This window comes from Nerophis ophidion, linkage group LG10 (genome assembly GCF_033978795.1).
Source record: "Nerophis ophidion isolate RoL-2023_Sa linkage group LG10, RoL_Noph_v1.0, whole genome shotgun sequence".
NCBI classification, from domain to species: Eukaryota; Metazoa; Chordata; class Actinopteri; order Syngnathiformes; family Syngnathidae; genus Nerophis; species Nerophis ophidion.
In genome coordinates, this window is record NC_084620.1 from 12894857 (window position 1) to 12913581 (window position 18725).

The 18725-nt window shown below is 42.9% G+C and overlaps 1 protein-coding gene across 2 annotated transcripts; it reads left to right on the plus strand.

Annotated features, from left to right (window-relative positions):
- Nucleotides 1-10648: 10648 nt before the first annotated feature.
- Nucleotides 10649-18380, plus strand: LOC133560205 (uncharacterized). Of its 2 annotated transcripts, XM_061912441.1 has the most exons (18): nt 10649-10764; nt 10826-10875; nt 10940-11026; nt 13981-14080; nt 15045-15169; nt 15228-15368; nt 15432-15497; nt 15939-16109; nt 16168-16264; nt 16331-16536; nt 16598-16945; nt 17004-17118; nt 17180-17385; nt 17442-17559; nt 17616-17788; nt 17849-17916; nt 17979-18097; nt 18156-18380. In XM_061912441.1, exons 4-18 carry the CDS (start codon nt 14059-14061, stop codon nt 18335-18337), a joined length of 2157 nt encoding a protein of 718 aa, XP_061768425.1. In that variant the 5' UTR covers nt 10649-10764; nt 10826-10875; nt 10940-11026; nt 13981-14058; the 3' UTR covers nt 18338-18380. The 2 variants fall into 2 exon arrangements, with proteins under 2 accessions (XP_061768425.1, XP_061768424.1); XM_061912440.1 differs by lacking the exon at nt 13981-14080.
- The last annotated feature ends 345 nt before the right edge of the window (nt 18381-18725 follow it).

The window sequence follows — 18725 nt, forward strand, 5'->3', positions numbered from 1 at the left end:
AGCATGTTAGCAGACTGGGGTAGATCCTGCTGAAATCCTATGTATTGAATGAATACAGAATCATTTTGAATCGAAAAAATATCGCTTTTGAATCGAATCGAATCGAAAAAATCGATATTTTATCGAATCGTGACCCCAAGAATCAATATTGAAACAAATCGTGGGACACCCAAAGATTCGCAGCCCTTATATATATATATATATATATATATAAATATATATATATATATATATATATATATATATATATATATATATATATATATATATATAAACTGCACTAACTTATATGGTTAGTTAGACTACAAAAGATGTTTCTTTGAGTTATAAGCAAACATTTGAGTTACAAATATCCCCACCATTAATGGCTGTAGCACAGGAAACCCTGTAAGATCCGCCCATCTTGTCTTACTAATAGCATTAACTTATATGTATAGAAATCAACTGAACTTTGTTTTTCCAGGCATGTGAAGGAAGAAAGTGAGTGTGATGAGAAGGAGCACAAGATATTCATTGAATTAAAAAATTAACCATCAATCATATGACCAAGTATAACCAATTTAGCCCACCATACTGAAGCAGAATGAGTCTAACGTCAACCACATTTATCCATGAAAATAGGGAGAAGCTGCTGATTGTGTGTTTGACAAAGAAACAGCTGGAAAGAAATACCATTGGAGTCCACACTCCAAGGTCAATATTGTATGTTCATCTTCATAAAACTAGTTGTCTGAACTACTTTTTATTGTATTGTTTTTATACAATATTTATTATATAAATGTTATTTTTCCTTTGTGACAGGTATGTTGCATGTTAAAATTGTACTGTTAAATGGACTAGTTTTATTTCAATGAGTGCAGACCTTCATTTTTGAGTTGTTTTGAGATGAAAGTATTTTTGAGTCAAGAGTTCCATCACAAAACATACAAGCTGCATGTAATTTGAGGCAAAACTGTACATCAATACCAAGGACGTAAGAGGGTGGTACTTCCACAGATCTCGAGCCGGTGACTTGTCATGTTGAAAGATAAAAACAAATCTAATAACATTAAATATATTTTGAAAGGTGTTTATGGAACTGTGGAAAACATGTAGTTCCTGTGGGATTCTAATTGTATTTAACATTTTTAAAACGTAGAAATTGCTGAATTTGCACATATTCTGATCCTATACAGGGCAGAAACCTGAGGTTAGACTGCTGTCTTTCTTTATACGTTAAAAGGCAATTAAAAGTCTGGTTCAAAGCTATAAGCTCCTACAAGAAGAGGGTTCAAAATAATATAACATTGTTAATACAAAACACTATTTCAAAGCAGAGCTTTTATTCTATTTTATTTATTTAATGACAATGAAAATAAATAAAGCAAAAGATGAATAATGGTAGGCAAAATATATATCTTCATATATTGTGTGCAGTAACAGTTAAAGCTATCGTGGAAAATAATAGATTTTGGATGAATTGCTAATTCCATCCATCCATCTTCTTCCGCTTATCCGAGGTCAGGTCGCGGGGGCAACAGCCTAAGCAGGGAAACCCAGACTTCCCTTTCCCCAGCCACTTTGTCTAGCTCTTCCCGGGGGATCCTGAGGCGTTCCCAGGCCAGCCGGGAGACATAGTCTTCCCAACGTGTCCTGGGTCTTCCCCGTGGCTTCCTACCGGTTGGACGTGCCCTAAACACCTCCCTAGGGAGGCGTTCGGGTGGCATCCTGACCAGACGCCCGAACCACCTCATCTGGCTCCTCTCGATGTGGAGGAGCAGCGGCTTTACTTTGAGCTCCTCCCGGATGGCAGAGCTTCTCACCCTATCTCTAAGGGAGAGCCCTGCCACACGGCGGAGGAAACTCATTTCGGCCGCTTGTACCCGTGATCTTATCCTTTCGGTCATGACCCAAAGCTCATGACCATAGGTGAGGATGGGAACGTAGATCGACCGGTAAATTGAGAGCTTTGCCTTCCGGCTCAGCTCCTTCTTCACCACAACGGATCGGTACAACGTCCGCATTACTGAAGACGCCGCACCGATCCGCCTGTCGATCTCACGATCCACTCTTCCCTCACTCGTGAACAAGACTCCTAGGTACTTGAACTCCTCCACTTGGGGCAGGGTCCCCTCCCCAACCCGGAGATGGCACTCCACCCTTTTCCGGGCGAGAACCATGGACTCGGACTTGGAGGTGCTGATTCTCATTCCGGTCGCTTCACACTCGGCTGCGAACCGATCCAGTGAGAGCTGAAGATCCCGGTCAGATGAAGCCATCAGGACTACATCATCTGCAAAAAGCAGAGACCTAATCCCGCGGTCACCAAATCGGAATCCCTCAACGCCTTCACTGCGCCTAGAAATTCTGTCCATAAAAATTATGAACAGAATCGGTGACAAAGGGCAGCCTTGGCGGAGTCCAACCCTCACTGGAAATGTGTTCGACTTACTGCCGGCAATGCGGACCAAGCTCTGGCACTGATTGTACAGGGAGCGGACCGCCACAATAAGACAGTCCGATACCCCATAATCTCTGAGCACTCCCCACAGGACTTCCCGAGGGACACGGTCGAATGCCTTCTCCAAGTCCACAAAGCACATGTAGACTGGTTGGGCAAACTCCCATGCACCCTCAAGAACCCTGCCGAGAGTATAGAGCTGGTCCACAGTTCCACGACCAGGACGAAAACCACACTGTTCCTCCTGAATCCGAGGTTCGACTATCCGGCGTAGCCTCCTCTCCAGTACACCTGAATAAACCTTACCGGTTTATTCAGTCCTCTCTGTACTGCCACCTTATCGTGGTAGAGGAGTTTGCGTGTCCCAATGATCCTAGGAGCTATGTTGTCAGGGGGCATAAGCCCCCTGGTAGGGTCTCCCAGGGCAAACAGGTTCTAGGTGAGGGATCAGACAAAGAGCAGCTCGAAGACCTCTATGAAGAAGACAAAACATGGACCCAGATTTCCCTCGCCCGGACGCGGGTCACCGGGGCCCCCATCTGGAGCCAGGGCCGCAGGTGGGGCACGATGGCGAGTGCCTGGTGGCCGGGCCTGTTCCCATGGGGCCCGGCCGGGCACAGCCCGAAGAGGCAACGCGGGTCACCCCTCCAATAGGCTCACCACCCATAGCAGGGGCCATAGAGGTCAGGTACAATGTGAGCTGGGCGGCAGCCGAAGGCAGGGCACTTGGCGGTCCGATCCTCGGCTACAGAAGCTAGCTCCTGGGACGTGGAACGTCACCTCACTGGGGGGGAAGAGCCTGAGCTAGTGCGCGAAGTGGAGAAGTTCCGGCTGGATATAGTCGGACTCACTTCGACGCACAGCAAGGGCTCTGGAACCACTTCTCTCGAGAGGGACTGGACCCTCTTCCACTCTGGTGTTGCCGACAGTGAGAGGCGACGGGCTGGGGTGGCAATTCTGGTTTCCCCCCGGCTTAAAGCCTGTACGTTGGAGTTCAACCCAGTGGACGAAAGGGTAGCCTCCCTCCGCCTTCGGGTGGGGGGACGGGTCCTGACTCTTGTTTGTGCTTACGCACCAAACAGCAGTTCAGAGTACCCACCCTTTTTGGGTACACTCGAGGGAGTACTGGAAAGTGCTCCCCCGGGTGATTCCCTTGTCCTACTGGGGGACTTCAATGCTCATGTTGGCAACGACAGTGAAACCTGGAGAGGCGTGATTGGGAAGAATGGCCGCCCGGATCTGAACCCGAGTGGTGTTTTGTTATTGGACTTTTGTGCTCGTCACAATTTGTCCATTACAAACACCATGTTCAAACATAAGGGTGTCCATATGTGCACTTGGCACCAGGACACCCTAGGCCGCAGTTCCATGATCGACTTTGTAGTTGTGTCATCGGATTTGCGGCCTTATGTTTTGGACACTCGGGTGAAGAGAGGGGCGGAGCTTTCTACCGATCATCACCTGGTGGTGAGTTGGCTGCGATGGTGGGGGAGGATGCCGGACAGACCTGGCAGGCCCAAACGCATTGTGAGGGTCTGCTGGGAACGTCTGGCAGAGTCTCCTGTCAGAGAAAGTTTCAATTCCCACCTCCGGAAGAACTTGGAACATGTCACGAGGGAGGTGCTGGACATTGAGTCCGAGTGGACCATGTTCCGCACCTCTATTGTCGAGGCGGCTGATCGGAGCTGTGGCCGCAAGGCAGTTGGTGCCTGTCGGGGCGGCAATCCTAAAACCCCTTGGTGGACACCAGCGGTGAGGGATGCCGTCAAGCTGAAGAAGGAGTCCTATCGGGTCCTTTTGGCTCATAGGACTCCGGAGGCAGTGGACAGGTACCGACAGGCCAAGCGGTGTGCGGCTTCAGCGGTCGCTGAGGCAAAAACTCGGACATGGGAGGAGTTCGAGGAAGCCATGGAAAACGACTTCCGGACGGCTTCGAAGCGATTCTGGACCACCGTCCGCCGCCTCAGGAAGGGGAAGCAGTGCACTATCAACACCGTGTATGGTGCGGATAGTGTTCTGCTGACTTCAACTGCGGATGTTGTGGATAGGTGGAAGGAATACTTCGAAGACCTCCTCAATCCCACCAACACGTCTTCCTATGAGGAAGCAGTGCCTGGGGAATCTGTGGTGGACTCTCCTATTTCTGGGGCTGAGGTCGCTGAGGTAGTTAAAAAGTTCCTCGGTGGCAAGGCCCCGGGGGTGGACGAGATCCGCCCGGAGTTCCTTAAGGCTCTGGATGCTGTGGGGCTGTCTTGGTTGACAAGACTCTGCAGCATCGCATGGACATCGGGGACGGTGCCTCTGGATTGGCAGACCGGGGTGGTGGTTCCTCTCTTTAAGAAGGGGGACCGGAGGGTGTGTTCCAACTATCGTGGGATCACACTCCTCAGCCTTCCTGGCAAGGTTTATTCAGGTTTATGAATTGCTAATTGATGTATTTCATCTCAAAACAAGAAAAAAAGTCAACAAAAATCTCATGGATGTTATTATGTTGAAACAAACAACTTGACTCAGACTTGGAAGAAATAAATAAACATTGTTACAAGAAATGATACATATAGAGGGAACGGCCAGAGAGCATGTATATAAGTATACAATGTTGATATGATGTGTGTAATGTGTAGGATAAGCAAAGCCACCTCCCATATCTTTTATTGTTGGTTTGGAAGGTAAAAATTAATTCAGAATTTATTATATCAGTTGAGTCAACACTAACAGTTCTCCACAACAGTGGTTCTCCCGGGGTACGCGTACCCCTGGGGGTACTTGAAGGTATGCCAAGGGGTTTGTGAGATTTTTTTTTTTTAAATATTCTAAAATTAGCAACAATTAAAAAATCCAAAAGTATATTTATTGAATTATAAACCGTGAAAAAAAATACAACAATTCAGTGTTGACATCTAAATTTCTTGTGGAAATGTTTCATGAATATTGATGTTAAAGATTTCTTTTTTTGTGAAGATGGATCTCTATTACAATCCCCAAAGAGTGCGCTTTAAGTTGATGATTACTTCTATGTGTAGAAATCTTTATTCATAATTGAATCACTTGTTTATTTTTCAACAAGTTTTTAGGTTTTTAAAAAAAAAATCTTTTTTCCAAATAGTTCAAGAAAGACCACTACAAATGAGCAATGTTTTGCACTGTTATACAATTTAATAAATCAGAAACTGATGACATAGTGCTATATTTTACTTATTTTTCTCTGTTTCTCAACCAAAAATGCTTTGCTCTGATTAGGGAGTACTTGAATTAAAAAAAAAATTCACAGGGGGTACATCACTAAAAAAGGTTGAGAACCACTGTTCCACAATGATGTGCAGCCGAAATAGCAAGAGGGTGTAATAGCGCTGTTTTGCCACAAGATGGCGAACCCGGCCAAATGGGCAATATAATCTGCTGTTGGCGCACATAGGAAGATTACGTTTATTTATTTATTTTTATATTGTTGAGTTGAGTTGAGTTGAGTTTGAGTTTATATAAACCTTTATTTATAAACTGCAACATTTCCAATAATCAAGAAATACTAATATTCGAAATAAGTACAAAAACAGTACAAATAAGCGCCGGAGGTCTTCCTGTCGTTTATTGAGACGCATTTGAACCAACGCGGTGTGACAAAAATATTAATGTGCCATTTCTGTGAAATGTGAAATAAAGCAACAAAAGCCAATAGTCAGTGACTCCTGATCATGTGTGCAACACTCAGAACAAAATAAATAAACATAATGTTTTAAGAAATGATACATAGAGAACGTGCGGCCAGAGGAAGAAGGTACATTTATTTCCAGTGAACTATGATCAGATATTCTCACCGGTTGACCAGTTTGTTGTCACCACTGTAATGGACCATTGTGCCCACAAGGGGGAACACTTACGGGCTCCTGTACGTGTTTGATTGATTGATTGCAACTGTTATTAGTAGATTGCACAGTACAGTACATATTACGTACAATTGACCACTAAATGGTAACACCCGAATAAGTTTTTCAACTTGTTTAAGTCGGGGTCCACGTTAAACAATTCATGGTGTGTATTTGAATACATGAAAACATTAATTATTATTCCTTATAAATACAAACCATGAGTATCAATTGCTATATCAAAATTGCATATTCCCAGGAAAAGGGAGGAAATGTAGGCACTAAGCCTCTTTCAACGTTTCCATGGCAACCTCGCGTCTGTTAAAACCTCCATCGCCCGTGTCCTCCATGTGTTAGTATCATTTATCACTTCCATTCCCATTTTCCATTTTTGTTTTTATTTAATTCATTAAAGGTCAAACAAAAAACAGTCAGCATAATATTAAAATAAATCACAAATCTTGGAGGATGATTGAGTACAACAGCCCTTAAAATGATGTATATGTTAAAAACATTTAAAGTGATTTAGGTAGCCCTTTTTGTATTTTTTTTTTTACCATATTTTTTATTATTATTATTTATTAATATTTAATACTTTATCTGTATTTGCTTTTGTTTTCTTTCCTTGACATGTTTTGCTGGTGTCGTAATATGCTAAATCCTGATGTGTAGATTGTTGGTTATATTGAAAGTGCCTAGACTTTTGTGTGCATTATAAATGTATGTTTGTTGTTAAAAAAATGTTATCATATATATATATATATATATATATATATATATATATATATATATATACATATATATATATATATATATATATATATATATATATATACCGTAGTTCCTTGAATTGCCGGGGCGCTAATTAATTTAAAACCTCTTCTCACTCCTGCACTTACCAAAGGCATGCGGTAAAAGTGAGCAGGTAAAAGTGAGCATGCGCTAATTATTTTAAAACCTCTTCTCACTCCGGCACTTACCAAAGGTATGCAGTAAAAATTTAAGTGTGATGTAAGCTTGGACCTTAAATCCTACTGAATAGCTTTTAATCTTCTTGCCTTTATGCAATTTCAAATTACCGGTATTGAAATCGGCCTCCTCCATTTTGAAAATGATGACAGGGGAAGTGTCACTCGTGACGTCCCGTGTTTGACCAGGCGGTGATACTAAGCATGCGCTAATTATTTTGGGAAGGGAGTTTGACCCGGCAGTAATTCAAGGCAGGCGCATACTATATACCCTGCGGCAATTCAAGGAAATACGGTATATATATATATATATATATATATATATATATATATATATATATATATATATATATATATATACAGTATATATTATTATATATATATATGAAAGGGACAAGCGGTAGAAAATGTGTGGATGTATATATATATATATATATATATATATATATATATATATATATATATATATATATATACATACATCCATTTTCTACCACTTATTCCCTTTGGGGTCGCAGGGGGCGCTGGTGCCTATCTCAGCTACAATCGGGCAGAAGGCGGGGTACACCCTGGACAAGTCGCCACCTCATCGCAGGGCCAACACAGATAGACAGACAACATTCAAACTCACATTCACACACTAGGGCCAATTTAGTGTTGCCAATCAACCTATCCCCAGGTGCATGTCTTTGGAAGTGGGAGGAAGCCGGAGTACCCGGACGGAACCCACGCATTCACGGGGAGAACATGCAAACTCCACACAGAAAGATCCCGAGGTCGGGATTGAACCCAGGACTACTCAGGACCTTCGTATTGTGAGGCAGACACACTAACCCCTCTGTCATGAATGACAAGGAGCAGAAAGAATATAAACACAATATCTGCCCCCTCAATTGCTGTGCAACTCTAAAGTATGTTCAGGCAAAATGTCCTTTTAAACAACATACAATAAAATAAAAAAAACACAAAAACAATTATTTACTAATAATGATATATTTTCATCATCATGACTTTAGATTTTTTTTTTATTATGGTTTCTATTGTTTTGTTCCATTTTCACGTTGGTTCCATAAACCAGGGCTCCCCAAACTTTTTGACTCTGGGGCCGCAGCGGGTGAAAAAAATGTTTTTTTTTCTAAACTTCGGATTTCCTGCGGGTCGGATTTTGGACGCTGGCGGGCCATAGTTTGGAGAACCCCGCCAAAAACTAACACCTCGATTGAAATGCTCGTGCAGCCCTTTGAGACACTTGTGATTTAGGGCTATATAAATAAACATTGATTGATTGATTGATTCTTTCCATTGTTACTAAAGCGCAATGTATTAAAGATCTCAGCTTCTTCTCATTTTTAAACACTTTCTGTTTTAACAAATCAGTTTGGTGTGTTGTTTGGTATAATTTATGTATGTGCTTTGTTCTGATTTTAAAAATATTACACTCCATCATACTCCTCACATTCATGGGCAGTGGATTTATGATAAAACCAATATAAGATAGTCTTCTGTGAAGATGAAGCCACAATAGACATGCTCCCACTATATGGACCATCAGGTGAGAGCAGAACGTGAGCAGAAATACATAAAGTGTACTGAATTGTTGATTTGAGACTCTTTTCCTAGAGTAGGTGACATTGCTAAAAGCGGACTGCACACAGGTGGGACATTAGATTAGATTATATTAGATGGATTAGATAGTACTTTATTTATTCCTTCAGGTAAATTAACATTTTCAGCACAATCCCATTCAAGATTAGACAAACATTACAGGGAGACAGAACAGGATCGCTGACGGGTCTGCCGGCTTCCAGCGCCCCTTAAAAAAAGGTGAGATACAGGTAAACAAATGGGGAGAATGGGAGAAAAAAATAGAAGATTAAAATAAAATTAAAAAAAAAATCGGTCTAAGCCTGGGCCCTGGAGAAGGTGTCCAGACTGAGGCCAAGGGAAAAAAACAACAACTGATAGCCATAGTACACATCAAACATCAAAGAAAACAAAGGACATTAAAGTGAAGTGAAGTGAAGTGAATTATATTTATATAGCGCTTTTCTCAAGAAAGACATTAATGTTATATTTTCAACACATCCTCCACAGGGCAGGACGGTGAAACAGGGGTTAGTGCATGTGCCTAACAATATGAATGTCCTGAGTTCAATACCGGGCTCAGGATCTTTCTGTGTGAACTTTCCCTGATCTCCCCCGTGAATGCGTGGGTTCCCTCCGGGTACTCTGGCTTCCTCCCTCCTCCAAAAACATGCACCTGGGGATAGGTTGATTGGCAACACCAAATTGGCCCTAGTGTGTGAATGTGAGTGTGAATGTTGTCTGTCTATCTGTCTTGGCCCTGTGATGAGGTGGCGACTTGTCCAGGGTGTACACCACCTTCCGCCCGAGTGCAGCTGAGATGGGCTCCAGTAACCCCCCGACCCCAAAAGGGACAAGCGGTAGAAAATGGATGGATGGTGATGAAGCAGCTTCTTCTTCGTCTTCTTCTTTTGTTTTTATGGCGGTTGGCAATCAACCTTCTGGTGTGCATTACCGCCACCTACTGCAATGGAGTGTGGACCGAGGTGGATCCCTACTCTATATTCTTTTATTTAACCCAGTGTTTTTTTAAATATGTGTATATTGCTTTATATCCTATGTTTTCTGAATGCAATCCTAATATACTTCCCACTTCTAACCTAATATTTTCTTTTGCTAACTTATTTTCCAGTATTTTTCTTTCTCTATTGTATTTCCTACATTGTATTAAGACATGGTCAACATTCTCTATCTGATGGCAAAAATCACACAGCCCTGTAGTATGTTTTCCTATCAATTTTAGTGAACTATTTAGATATGTACGTCCTAATCTCATTCTAGTCATAATGTCTTCTTCCTTCCTATTTCTACCCCCTCCTCTCATTACACCTACTCTCCTCTGGACTTTGTAAAACTCTCTACCTTTTATTTCCTTATTCCAATTATCCTGCCACTTTTTATTGTGTTCTATCTTAATTATGCTCTTCACTTCTTCTTTACTGTGCTTAATCTCCATGTTTACTTCTGTTTTAGTGGTTGCTTGTTTTGCGTACCTATCAGCTAACTCATTTCCCTCAACTTCTACATGAGCCCAGAGAAATGTTCCCACACCTCCCGCTTTATTTATCCTGTAGATTGCCTGAACTATTTCATAAACTATATCTTGTCTTGTTTCTGATGCTATGTTTTTTATGCTCGTCAATGCACTGCTGGAGTCCGAGCACACGACTACTTTCCTTGCTTTGTTTTCCTCTATCCATGATGAAGCAGCTGTGTTTTCTCCTCACACAAGAAGACCAAACTGATTGCTGACGAGCGTCACCCGCTCACAGTGAGCGCCCCTGATTGGCTGGTTTGCGTGACAAGAAGCCTCACCTGAGTGAGGGCAGACTTGGCTGGTGTTGGTGATGTGTAGTCTGCAAGCACACAGACACTCACCAGCACACATGGCTTGCTTCTTCTATTTTGGGTAAGAAGAGAATGATGCTAAAAGAGACATTTAAAATATCATTTGTGATCTCTCCCTGCAGAGTCGTGTCCCTTCTGTCAGCGTTGGTGACCTGCCAGCCTGCTCCTGATGGTACACACGACAATGACAGTGGCAGCATTCCGAGCATGCATTTGAAGTGTGTGTTTGTGTGCAGGTGTTCACATGGAGTGTCATGAGCGTTACTTCATGATAGCTGTGGATCGCTCTTTTGACGCGGCGCAAGCTCACTTTGAGGCTGTTGGTAAGCCACACACAAAAAAGTCGTTTAGGCCGTTGTGACACAGGAATAAAGAAGACTTTCAACAGGAAGTGAAAATGGTGGTAAGTTTGGAGGCTCTCATTTCCCCATGGATATGTACTGTGGATGGTGTGGCTGGGTTAAGGGTTGCTAGTTCGACATCCCAAATCATGTCTGTTGTGTCCATGAGCAAGACACTCCTGATGGGTCGTAGTTAGAGCCTTGCGTGGCAGATCCCGCCATCTGTGTGTGAATGTGGAAATGGTGTCAAAGAGTACTTTGAAGGTAGAAAAGCGCTTTAAAAAGTGTAATCTATTTTTTATCACTGAGGCATAGAAGGAAGATAAAGGGTGCGGGTTCTCTCATTGATTTAACTCATGGGTCCACTGCCTCGTGTCAATCATCCATCCATCCTTTTTCTACCGCTTATTCTACCGCGGGGGGCGCTGGCGCCTATCTCAGCTACAATTGGGCGGAAGGCAGGGTACACCCTGGACAAGTCGCCACCTCATCGCAGGGCCAACCCAGATAGACAGAAAACATTCACACTCACATTCACACACTAGGGTCCATTTAGTGTTGCCAATCAACCTATCCCCAGGTGCATGTCTTTGGAAGTGGGAGGAAGCCGGAGTACCCGGAGGGAACCCACGCATTCACGGGAAGAACATGCAAGCGCCACACAGAAAGATCCCGATCCTGGGATTGAACCCAGGACTACTCTGGACCTTCGTATTATGAGGCAGAGGCACTAACCCCTTTTCCACCGTGAAGCTCGTGTCCGACACTTGTGATTAAGGGCAATATAAATAAAAACTTTGGTGTCAATCAACCAAAGTTTTTATTTATATTGCCCTTAATCACAAGTGTCAAAGGGCTGCACGAGCCACCACGTCATCCTCTCCTCAGATCCCACATCAGGGCAAGAAAAAAACTCGACCCAATTGGGTCTGTGCTTAAGTGACGTGTTCTGTCCAAAAAAGTTATCATTGCATAATTCTATAGTGTCTATGGATTTACGCTAGTTTGTCAAAATATCGATTTTAGATATTAAAGAATGCTCCCAATGTAGAAGTAACACATTCTGACAGGGATAATGCTCACATTGTCCTAGTTCCTCATTGCACACGCAACCATTGTTTTCACTTCAGTTTTCACTGAAATTGCCAATGTTGGCTATAGCATTATTGCTGTAAATGTGAATTTCCTCAAGCTGTATTTGTCTAAGTCACTGGTTTTCAAACTTTTTTCACCAAGTACCACCATAATGACCAACATTCGAAAACAGTAGCGTAGTAGGCCTAGATATTCATTTAAAAATAAAGCTGCAGTTTTATTTAACTATTTTTGGCCACCGTAACATTACACATTTTGAACAATAACAGTTTGACTATTTAATCAAAGGATTCTTTGGTGTACCACTAAACAAAGCCTGTGTACCACAGTTTATGAATCCCTGGTCAGGAGACACCGACGGAAATATACTTTACTTGTAGCACCAGTGACAAACTATCTACAAAAGGTAGCTCATTTCGATGTGTGTTTTTAAAGGAGAACTTTTCTGCTTAATCAACTTTTCTTACCTATTGCTACCATCTGTTTGGGATCTACATTAGTCCTGAAAATTTGAAATCAAACCATGGAGGCATTGCAGAGAGATTATTCAATCCTGCCTTCCTTCATACTGCCCCCAAATGAGCCATTTTTGAATTTGCCTCAAGTGCGGAGGTTTTCCCCAGGCGAGACGTCAGTGGATTATCCATAAATGGTTTAAATCTGCCCAAAGTACTTTGCGTAAATGGGCCAATGGAATCTTACTTTAGTCAAACTCCTTTTTCGCCCTCCATGTTGTGTGGCTGATTGGCTCGTACATTCACATGCATACCCTGCTGTTGCATTTCTAATACAAAGTAGCGTATAGTTTGAACTTTCATCTCTCGATAGACTCGCTATGGAAACCCTTGAACTACAAGAGCGATGGCGATGAGAAGGCTGTCAAAGTGGAGCCACGTACTGTAACCGAGACCACCCACAAAAAGACGCCTCCTGAAGAGAGATCATAAAGTGGCTTTGAGATGGTCTTTAAAACAGTTTTGACCAAAGAATCACATTTGCTTGCTTTTAGACCACAGGGGAGTGTTTAAAATGTAGGGGGGAAACGCAAATGTTTAGAATAGAATGGACTTTATTGTCATATTTGCATATAACGAGATTAAAGACTCCAATTTAAGGTGTGGTAGTGGGAACAAATATGGTGTGAAATAAGAAACACAAGAGGTAGTAATAAAGGAAAAACTAACAATTGAAATAGTACTATCCGATAAAAATAAGCAATCCTGTACAATTTACAGAACAAGATAAGAGTACCAAAGTAATAAATAACATTCAGTGTCGGGCGTATTGCTCTCGAAGGGTAGTATTGCACAGTAGGGTATTTGGGCATGATATTGTATAGGGGTGAATTATTATTATTATTATTATAAGTTAGAGTTCAACATGGTGACTTTAGCGCTAATGCACGCGTGTGCACATGCTCTGTAGAGTTGGGTAGCTCACTTTGACAGAACACCTTTACAGCATGAAGTAGCCACTCAATTTATGATCAATAATTTGACTGTTCCCGTTTGTATGAGCTTTTAGTGCACGAAAGCATCTGCTTTCTTTTATTTCTTTTTTTTTTTTTTTTTAAGTGAACAGGAAATGAAACAGGACACTACCTTTTTATTGGTAGGGAGTAAGCAAGTTGTCAAAGCATTTTAGTTGCAAAAGTGGAAGTGTAAACCAACCCTGCCATTACGTCAGCAATGTCTGGCTTAGAACTTAAATTAGTTTATTTTGACTAAATTTGTTTGAATGTTTGACTTTTTATATTTGCAAAGTACCACTGATAGTCACACACTAGGTGTGGTGAAATTGCCCTCTGCATTTGACCCATCCCATTTTCCACCCCTTGGGAGGTGAGGGGAGCACTGAGCAGCAGCGGTGTCCGCGCTCGGGAATCATTTAGGTGATTTAACCCCCAATTCCAACCCTTGATGCGGAGTGCCAAGCAGAGAGGTAATGGGTCCCATTTTTATAGTCTTTGGTATGAAACCCAGGTTACCCTGAAAGTAACCCTCCATAAGTGTAGTCTATTCACAATGGTATCCCCCAGGGGTCTATACTGGGTCCCATTTTACATATACTCTTTACATCAATTTCTTGTCATAATGTAACTGACCTGAAGTTGAGTTATTTTAGGCAAATTACACTATTGTATGCCGTTTTCATTAGCAAGTGCCACTGACCGTCTGCAGTCTGCTTTTAATGTAATCCAAAAAAAAGCTTTACCAAGAAAAACTTTTACTCAATCATGGTGAAACTAAAATGTGCTTTTTAAAATTTAAGGCTGAGAAACTTTACACTAAATGAGAGTGATAGTTTGTCCACAAATACATGTGCAGTTACCTGCAGGAAAAGCTGCTCTTTGTCCCATTTCTACTCCGTGGCCTTGCGGTTAGTGTCCGCCCTGAGATCAGTAGGTTGTGAGTTCAAACCCCGGCCGAGTCATACCAAAGACAATAAAAATGTGACCCATTACCTCCCTGCTTGGCACCCAGCATCAAGGGTTGGAATTAAGGGTTAAATCACCAAAAATGATTCCCGGGTACGGCTCACTGTTCCCCTCACATCCCCAGAGAATGATCGAGGGTGATTGGTCAAATGTAGAGAATAATTTTGCCACATCTAGTGTGACAATCATTGTTACTTTAAGTGTCTTACGAAAAACTGCTTGAGACTGGGTTTCTTATAACCAAACAAGAATTGCTTCTATTCTAGTGAGGAAAATCCTTTCAAAGGAAACTTTTGCATCCTTTCAAAGTCCTGGTGAAAATTAGTCTACATGAATTGAATTACCTGCCAAATTTGAGGTGGTTTGAAAACTACAATAGAATTAAAGAAACTCTTGTACTAATACACATTGCCTGTCTTAACACAAGGGTTAACATGTTTGACAACATGCTTGTGGTGGTTCTTCCAGACAGGACAGGCGTGTATGTCATCACAGAGTCGCACGCAGCCAAATGCGGCTACAGCATCACGGTTCTTCCGAGTGGCTACATGGAGCTTCGTGCGTCCTACTTCAGCTGTCACACAGCCAACCAGGTGCCCAAAATCCTAAAAAATCTGACATGAATGCTGATTCATGATGTGATTATTTTAGGGGGATCAGGTGTTCACGTTCAGCTTTAACCTGCTGGCGAAGCGTAACGGGTCGGAGGCCGTCTACGCACTGAACGAGACCTGCTCGCCCTTGCTGGCGTGGTCTCCTCGAGAGGTCACCTGTGAGGTCAATTACATGGAGGTGGGTGGCAACTGCTTTTGCCATCCTCCCCGTAGTTTGCTTCCAGATGTTTTTTGTTTCCAGGTGTCTGTGAGGAGCGAATTATCATGCACAGCTAGGACCCAAATGGACGACTGGAACCTTAAGTCCGTATGTTCAAATGCCAAAATTCACTTTTAATAAACTTTCCCGAGAGCTTATTTGTTTCTGAAATTGTAAAACCTCAATGGTATTTTCAGGATCCAACTGTTAACTTACAAGCTAACAAAATTGTATCTTCGAAGCTAAGTACCTCGATTAAGGTCGTGAGGTCTTTTGTAACTCAGGCGTGTTCAACTTAATGGGCTTATTTGATACAATGTGACACAGGCCTTGCTAAACATTTGGATTGATTCTTGGAGTTAAGGTCACATAGCTCTGCTAACGTGTGGCGTCTTGTTCATTTTGTGGCATGGAAGCTAATGCATATTTGTACAAAGTGCACAATACACACTCTAGGTGTGGCCAAATGCATCTTATCAGCAATTAAGTCGGACTCACAAAACTGCATGTCGGTAGCAGAGCGGCCTTTTGACATGTCTTCCTTGCCAGGCACATAGCTCGTCCACTTCAGACTGGCAGGTAATGTTCCAGATGCATGAGGAGCAGCTGGCACCAATGAGCCTCTCAGACGCTCATGGAAGAGGTTACGTGTTTGAGTTGACAGACGGCAGGCTGGTCTTCCGCACGCCCTACGAACAACCGCACTCTTTTGTCACCATGGTAACAGCACTGCAGTGCTTTGAGTAAGCATTTTTGCTGCTAACGAGTGTCTCGTCAGGTGAACGGCGTCCCTGTGGAGGTGGTCCACGCAACTCTGTTTTCCAGACAAAGCTGGTTTGTCGTCATGGTCGACCTGCTGGCCGCCTGCTCCGTGTGTCTGTATCCACTTTATTTTATCAAACACCATGTTCTTCACGTTTCCTAATTATGGTCTCTAATAGACGAAGGCACTTTTGAAGACAACGGTTATGTGGTTTATGAGACCCCTGAGGCACTGTACCCTAGTCCTGATGTCACAGCGATGCTCGTTGGACTCAACAGTGAACTCCTTGAGCGTTCAGTCTTTGCTGAAAAAGGGGCCATCGAGATTAAGAAGGACATTGTCCAAGTCCGAATCCCCTTCCACATGGAGGGTGGACACAGAAAGGTCAGTTTTGGAAGGTGACTGACCCTCAAACAGTTGTAATTAGGTCCACTTGGTCTTTTAGAGCTTTGTGAGTGGTCAACTCTACGAATTCTACACCTTTCATCTCCACCTGGAGCAGCTCTTTGAAAAGAAGGCGACCAGGCTCCGCCTTCATAGGATTCTGGCCACGCCTCTTCGGCGCCATCCACTTCTCACCCAGAATCAAACTGTGGTGGAGGAGCACATGTTCACTGTATACCTGGGCAACGTCCCAGATGATGTCGAGTTGTTGTCTTTTCAGCTCAATGGCCATGAGATGCCTCAGCCTTTTGCCAACACTAGCTTGTACGTAGAGACCACTGTGCAAGCAAACAACGAGCATGGCTACACACTCAATGTGCCGTTTGATGACCCCGCCATCATGCAGGAGGTAAGTTATTTTTTATTTAAACTACCGCTGAAATTCTTTACTCAGTCTTTTATCCTAGTTCTGGGACATCCAAAGTGTGAAGCACAGTCTGGACATAAGCTATACTCTTAGGGTTCTCCCTGAAAACAAGCTCTACTGCCAAACTGTCAGTGTCTCTGCACTGACTGATGTCTGTAAGTCATTTTTGGGCACTCAAAGCCTGGGTGCATTTTAATAATACAAATCTTCATCTAGATCCTCCAGTCATGGATGCTGTTTGCTCTGAGACTGGAATCACCTTCAGATTGGACCACCGGCCTTTGAACTTCTTGTGGTTCTTCAGTGTGGGTTCAGACATGGTGACATCAGAACTGGCTGCTCAGCGAGGCTACAGGATGAGCAACGACAGCCGGTCACTGCAGCTGATCGTGCCGGTCTTCACGCAGGGCTTCCAGTATGCGGTCAGTCCTGGATCTCAGAGTGGAGAACTCCAGAGACATGGTCTTCTCTGTTGTAGGAAATCACCTTGAAAGGCTTCTTGGGCACTTTTGAGATCCTTGTGAGGGAGACTGAGACATCAGCTGTGCAGAGTTCAATCACCAAGACTTGTCCCTTTGCCTTCTCTGAAGTCATTGGTAAGACACTGAAAGGACTGGCTGGACTTTTCATGTTTGCTGACATGTTTTTATAGCATGTTCCATGGATGGGAGGATGACTGTGCTAGCAGACTTGGCCTTCATCACGCCGAGTGGCGTGACGTCATCGACTAGCAATCTGCTGGATGTCTACTGTGGTCCGACAGAGGCTGACGGAACCAAGGCGCTGTTCTCCTTTCCACTCAACAGCTGTGGCTCCGAAGTCAAGGTACTCGGTCACTGCCCTGACTTGCCATAATCCAGGTCCATCTTTACACTCTCTCTCTAGATCGACAATAATAAAGTCCACTACAGAAATGAGATATTTTACAATGGCAGTGAACATTCAAATGAAAGGTTTGTGCATGGCCATGTGTCTGAGTGAATTTCCATAGTACTCAATGTTCCTGTTTTTGCAGGGTGGTGGTCCAGTGTACATATCCTCTGGATGGCCTCCACAGGCTCTTCTCCATGCACAAGTTTGAGTCAGACAACCCAGGCAGTGGAAGTATCATACACAGCAAGCAGCCCACTGCAGGTATTGAAGAAACTGCATCACAGTCATTATGTGACTGAACATTTCTATTTTATGATAGCACCGCACCCCAGAACCATCCAGACTACTACACGTCTTCAGGCTAGAGCTCCTACAACCAGCAGAACAAGCAGAGGGCCAGACGTGAAACTGCCGGCCTCCCAACATGGCAATGTTCGATACATCAAAGTGTTAAGAGGCAAATCTTACCTTGATGTGAGGCAAAGTCCTTTAGAGAGATAAAATATTAAGGATGTTTTTTTTATTCAATAAATCTTTAAACTTATTTTTCCTTGTCTATTCAAGCACAATAGTTAAAAATAATTCATAAGTGAATAGAAGAAAAACGGTGGCTAAATTACACTATTTGGGGAAACATTTCAACTTCACAAAATTAGGTACAAATGCATTAAGGGTGGGTAGGTTGAACCAAGTATTACATGCCAAGAGGGTAGAATCAGTATTTTCTCGATACTAGCATGAGACGTTAAGCGCTCTCTCTCTCTCTCTGTGTGTTCTCCCCAAGGGATTATAAAGTACTTTCTATTCTATTATCAAATCCTAGATAGCAGTTAATTAGCATGTGGCTAATAGCAGCTGGCCTGTTCACATTGGCTGTTTAAGTAGTGAT